Genomic DNA, 6,199 nt, shown 5'->3' on the forward strand with positions numbered 1-6,199 from the left:
GTGAATGGGGCTCGGGTCCCAAGGCACTCGGGGTTGACCAGCTGTCCTGGGCGACACCGGCCCATGCCTTTGGGCCCGCGGTGTGGACCAACTCTTCCGGGCGACTCGCGTTCGGGTCTGACGGCCACGGTCGACCAGCTGTCCCGGGAGATTCGCGCCCATGCCTGATGTCCCGCGGGGTCGACCAGATGCCCCGGGCGACTCGGGCCCGTACCCGAGGGCCCGCGGTGTTGACCAGCTGTCCCGGGCGACTCCGGCCCTGGTCCAACGGCCTGAGGGGTCTACCAGCAGTCCCCGGGCGACTCGGGCTCGTTTCCGCGGACCCCGGTGTCGACCATCGGTACCGGGCTATTCGTCCCGTGCCCGAGGGTCCGGGGTGTCGACCACATCTCTCGGGCGACTCGGTTCGGGTCCGAGGGCCCGCGGTGTCGACCAGCTCCTCTGGGCGATTCCGGCCCGGGTCAGAGGGCACACAGTGTCGACCAGCTGTCCTGCGCGACGTGGGCCCGGGTCCGAGTGCCCTCGGCGTCGACCAGGGGTCCCGTGTGACTCGGACCCGGGTCCAAGGGCCCTCGGGGTCCACCAGCACTCCCGGGAGACCTGCGCTCGGGTCAGATGGCCCGAGGTGTCGACCAGCTCTCCGGGGCGACTGGGGCCATACCCGATGGCCCGCGGGGTCTTCGAGCTCTCCCGGGTGACTCGGGACTGTGCCAAGGGCCCGCGGTGTCGAACTGCTCTCCCGGGCATCTCACGCTTGCCTCTGAGGGCCCCCGGGGTCGACCAGCAGGCCCGGACGACTCTGGCTCGTGTCCGAGGGCCCGTGAAGTCGACCTGCGGTTCTGGGTGACTCGGGTCAGAGCCCTATGGCCCGCGGGGTCGACCAGCTGCCCCGGGCGACTCGGGCCCGGGTCCGAGGGCCCACGGGTTCGACCAGATTTCCTGGGCGACTCGGGCCCGGGTCCGAAGTCCTGGGGTTCCACCAATTCTCCCGGGCGTCTGGGGCCCGGGTCCGAAGGCCCTCGGGGTCGACCAGCTGTCTCGGAGGACTCGTGCTCGAGTCTGTGGGCCCGCGGGGTCGACCAGCTCTCCCGGGTGACTTGCGCTTGTGTCCGAGGGCCCGAGGTGTCGACGAGCACTCCCGGGCCACTCGGGCTCGTGTCCGAGGGCCCGCGTGTGCGAACAGCTCTCCCGGGTGAATCAACTCGGGTCTGAGGGCCAGCGGGGTCGACCAAAAATCCCCGGTGCCTCGGGCCCATGCCCGACGGCTTGCAGTGTCGACCAGCAGTCCCGGGCATCTCTGGACCCAGCCCGTGGTGCTGTGGGGTCAAACTGCTGCCCCGGGTGCCTCGCGCTTGGTCCGAGGGCACCCGGGTTCGACAAGCAGTCCCCAGCGACTCGTGCTAGAATCCGAGGGCCCCCGGGGTCGTCCAGCGGTCCCAGGCGCATCGGGCCGGTGCCCGAGGCCCGCGGTGTCGACCAACTCTCCCGGCACTCGGGTTAGGGTCTGAGGTCCCAGGGTCGACCAGCTGTCCCGGGCGACTCGGGCCCGTGCCCGATGTCCCGCTGGGTCGACCAGCTGTCCCGGGTGACTTGGGCCCTGGTCAGAGGGACCGCGGTGTCGACCAGGCGTCCCGGGTGACTCGGGACTGTACCCGAGGCCCGCGGTGTCCACCAGGTGGCCCGGGCGACTCGGGGCCGTGACCGAGGGCCCAAGGTGTCGCCCAGCTCCCCCGGGTGATTCGGGCCCGGGTCCGAGAGCATGCGGTGTCGACCAGCTGTCCCGGGGCACTCGGGCCCGCGTCGAGGGTCCGCGGTTTCGGTTTCGACATGCTCTCCCGGGTGAATCGCGCTCGGGTCCGATGGTACGCGGGGTCGACGAGCTCTCTTGGGCGATTCGGGCCCGTTCCCGAGGGCCCGTGGTGACCACCAGCTGTCCCGGGTGACTCCGGACTGTGCCCGAGGGCCCGCGGTGTCGAACAGCTTTCCCGGGCGTCTCGCGCTTGGGTCTGTGGGCCCCCGCCATGGACCAGCAGTCCCGGATGTCTCTGGCTTGTTTCCGAGGGCCCGTGAGGTCGACCTGCGGTCCTGGGCGACTCCGGCCAGAGCCCTAGGGCCCGTGGGGTCAACCTGCTGACCCGGGCCACTCGCACTTGGGTCCGAGGGCCTGCGGGGTCGACAGGCTGTCCCGGGCGACTCCGGCCCGCCTCCGAGTGCCCAGGGGTCGACCAGCTGTCCCGGGACACTCGCGTTTGTGTCCGAGGGCCCGCGGGGTCAACCAGCTGTCCCGGGTGAATGGGGCTCGGGTCCCAAGGCACTCGGGGTTGACCAGCTGTCCTGGGCGACACCGGCCCATGCCTTTGGGCCCGCGGTGTGGACCAACTCTTCCGGGCGACTCGCGTTCGGGTCTGACGGCCACGGTCGACCAGCTGTCCCGGGAGATTCGCGCCCATGCCTGATGTCCCGCGGGGTCGACCAGATGCCCCGGGCGACTCGGGCCCGTACCCGAGGGCCCGCGGTGTTGACCAGCTGTCCCGGGCGACTCCGGCCCTGGTCCAACGGCCTGAGGGGTCTACCAGCAGTCCCCGGGCGACTCGGGCTCGTTTCCGCGGACCCCGGTGTCGACCATCGGTACCGGGCTATTCGTCCCGTGCCCGAGGGTCCGGGGTGTCGACCACATCTCTCGGGCGACTCGGTTCGGGTCCGAGGGCCCGCGGTGTCGACCAGCTCCTCTGGGCGATTCCGGCCCGGGTCAGAGGGCACACAGTGTCGACCAGCTGTCCTGCGCGACTTGGGCCCGGGTCCGAGTGCCCTCGGCGTCGACCAGGGGTCCCGTGTGACTCGGACCCGGATCCAAGGGCCCTCGGGTCCACCAGCACTCCCGGAAGACCTGCGCTCGGGTCAGATGGCCCGAGGTGTCGCCCAGCTCCCCCGGGTGATTCGGGCCCGGGTCCGAGAGCATGCGCTGTCGACCAGCATGCCCGGGGCACTCGGGCCCATGTCGAGGGTCCGCGGTTTCGGTTTCGACTTGCTCTCCCGGGTGAATCGAGCTCGGGTCCGATGGTACGCGGGGTCGACGAGCTCTCTTGTGCGATTCGGGCCAGTTCCCGAGGGCCCGTGTTGTCGACCAGCTGTCCCGGGTGACTCTGGATTCTGCCGAGGGCATGCGGTGTCGAACAGCTTTCCTGGGCGTCTCGCGCTTGGGTCTGTGGGCCCCCGCCATCGACCAGCAGTCCCGGATGTCTTTGGCTTGTTTCCGAGGGCCCGTGAGGTCGACCTGCCGTCCTGGGCGACTCCGGCCAGAGCCCTAGGGCCCGTGGGGTCAACCTGCTGACCCGGGCCACTCGCACTTGGGTCCGAGGGCCTGCGGGTCGACAGGCTGTCCCGGGCGACTCCGGCCCGCCTCCGAGTGCCCAGGGGTCGACCAGCTGTCCCGGGACACTCGCGTTTGTGTCCGAGGACCCGCGGGGTCAACCAGCTGTCCCGGGTGAATGGGGCTCGGGTCCCAAGGCACTCGGGGTTGACCAGCTGTCCTGGGCGACACCGGCCCATGCCTTTGGGCCCGCGGTGTGGACCAACGCTTCCGGGCGACTCGCGTTCGGGTCTGACGGCCACGGTCGACCAGCTGTCCCGGGAGATTCGCGCCCATGCCTTATGTCCCGGGGTCGACCAGATGCCCGGGCGACTCGGGCCCGTACCCGAGGGCCCGCGGTGTTGACCAGCTGTCCCGGGCGACTCCGGCCCTGGTCCAACGGCCTGAGGAGTCTACCAGCAGTCCCCGGGCGACTCGGGCTCGTTTCCGCCGGACCCCGGTGTCGACCATCGGTACCGGGCTATTCATCCGTGCCCGAGGGTCCGGGGTGTCGATCACATCTCTCGGGCGACTCGGTTCGGGTCGAGGGCCCGCGGTGTCTACCAGCTCCTCTGGGCGATTCCGGCCCGGGTCAGAGGGCACACAGTGTCGACCAGCTGTCCTGCGCGACTTGGGCCCGGGTCCGAGTGCCCTCGGCGTCGACCAGGGGTCCCGTGTGACTCGGACCCGGGTCCAAGGCCCTCGGGGTCCACCAGCACTCCCGGGAGACCTGCGCTCGGGTCAGATGGCCCGAGGTGTCGACCAGCCTCCGGGGCGACTGGGCCATACCCGATGGCCCGCGGGTCTTCGAGCTCTCCCGGGTGACTCGGACTGTGCCAAGGCCTGCCGGTGTCGAACTGCTCTCCCGGGCATCTCACGCTTGCCTCTGAGGGCCCGGGGTCGACCAGCAGGCCCGGACGACTCTGGCTCGTGTCCGAGGCCCGTGAAGTCGACCTGCGTTTCTGGGTGACACGGGTCGAGCCCTATGGCCGCGGGGTCGACCAGCTGCCCGGGCGACTCGGGCCCGGGTCCGAGGGCCACGGGGTTCGACCAAATTTCCTGGGCGACTCGGGCCCGGGTCCGAAATCCTGGGTTCCACCAATTCTCCCGGCGTTGGAGCCAGGTTCGAAGGCCCCGGGGTCGACCAGCTGCTCGGAGGACTCGTGCTCGAGTCTGGGGCCCGCGGGGTCGACCAGTCTCCCGGGTGACTTGCGCTTGTGTCCAAGGGCCCGAGGTGTCGACGAGCACTCCCGGGCCACTCGGGCTCGTGTCCGAGGGCCCGCGTGTGCGAACATCTATCCCGGGTGAATCAACTCGGGTCTGAGGGCCAGCGGGGTCGACCAAAAGTCCCCGGTGCCTCGGGCCCATGCCCGACGGCTTGCAGTGTCGACCAGCAGTCCCGGGCATCTCTGGACCCAGCCCGTGGTGCTGTGGGTCAAACTGCTGCCCGGGGGCCGCGCTTGGTCCGAGGGCACCCGGGTTCGACAAGCAGTCCCCAGCGACTCGTGCTAGAATGCGAGGGCCCCGGGCGTCCAGCGGTCCCAGGCGCATCGGGCCGGTGCCCGAGGCCCCGGTGTCGACCAACTCTCCGGGCCACTCGGTTAGGGTCTGAGGTCCCAGGGTCGACCAGCTGTCCCGGGCGACTCGGGCCCGTGCCCGATGTCCCGCTGGGTCGATTCAGCTGTCCCGGGTGACTTGGGCCCTGGTCAGAGGGACCGCGGTGTCGACCAGGCGTCCCGGGTGACTCGGACTGTCCCGAGGCCTGCGGTGTCCACCAGGTGGCCCGGGCGAACTCGGGGCCGTGACCGAGGGCCCAAGGTGTCGCCCAGCTCCCCCCGGGTGATTCCGGCCCGGGTCCAAGAGCATGCGGTGTCGACCAGCTGTCCGGGGCACTCGGGCCCGCGTCGAGGGTCTGCGGTTTCGGTTTCGACATGCTCTCCCGGGTGAATCGCGCTCGGGGTCCGATGGTACGCGGGGTCGATGAGCTCTCTTGGGCGATTCGGGCCCGTTCCCGAGGCCCGGTGGTGTCGACCAGCTGTCCCGGGTGACTCCGGACTCTGCCGAGGGCCCCGCGGTGTCGAACAGCTTTCCCGGGCAGTCTCGCGCTTGGGTCTGTGGGCCCCCGCCTTGGGACCAGCAGTCCCGGATGTCTCTGGCTTGTTTCCGAGGACCGTGAGGTCGACCTGCGGTCCTGGGCGACTCCGGCCAGAGCCTAGGGCCCGTGGGTCAACCTGCTGACCCGGGCCACTCGCACTGGTCCGAGGGCCTGCGGGTCGACAGGGTCCCGGGCGCCCGCCCGCCCCGAGTCCCAGGGGCGACCAGCTGTCCCGGACACCGCGTTGGTCCGAGGCCCGCGGGGTCAACCAGCTGCCCGGGAAGGCTCCGCGGTCCCCAAGCACCCCCCCGGGCGCCCGGCCCTCCCCACCCCGCCCCCCCCCCCCCCGGTCGACCAGCGGCCCCGTGCCGGGGGCGGAGGGGCCAGGGGCGACACCGGAGACCTGCGCTCGGGTCAGATGGCCCGAGGTGTCGACCAGCTCTCCGGGGCGACTGGGGCCATACCCGATGGCCCGCGGGGTCTTCGAGCTCTCCCGGGTGACTCGGGACTGTGCCAAGGGCCCGCGGTGTCGAACTGCTCTCCCGGCATCTCACGCTTGCCTCTGAAGGCCCCCGGGGTCGACCAGCAGGCCGGACGACTCTGGCTCGTGTCCGAGGGCCCGTGAAGTCGACCTGCGGTTCTGGGTGACTCGGGTCAGAGCCTATGGCCCGCGGGGTCGACCAGCTGCGCCAGGGCCACTCGGGCCCGGTCCGAGGGGCCCACGGGTTCCACCAGATTTCCTGGGCACTCGGGCC

General features: G+C 71.2%; 1 protein-coding gene across 1 annotated transcript; it reads right to left on the bottom strand.

Annotated features, from left to right (window-relative positions):
- Positions 1-281: 281 nt before the first annotated feature.
- Positions 282-5,896, bottom strand: LOC110258476 (collagen alpha-2(V) chain-like; the record flags this gene model as incomplete). The annotated part of the gene is made up of 6 exons (XM_021081741.1): positions 282-348; positions 1,773-1,930; positions 2,789-3,304; positions 3,767-3,921; positions 3,981-4,303; positions 5,078-5,896. Coding segments are annotated over 6 exons (2,038 nt in total), but the record flags the coding sequence as incomplete, so codon positions are not given.
- Positions 5,897-6,199: the final 303 nt, after the last annotated feature.

The sequence above is a fragment of the Sus scrofa genome, unplaced genomic scaffold (genome assembly GCF_000003025.6).
Source record: "Sus scrofa isolate TJ Tabasco breed Duroc unplaced genomic scaffold, Sscrofa11.1 Contig2129, whole genome shotgun sequence".
Taxonomy (NCBI): Eukaryota; Metazoa; Chordata; class Mammalia; order Artiodactyla; family Suidae; genus Sus; species Sus scrofa.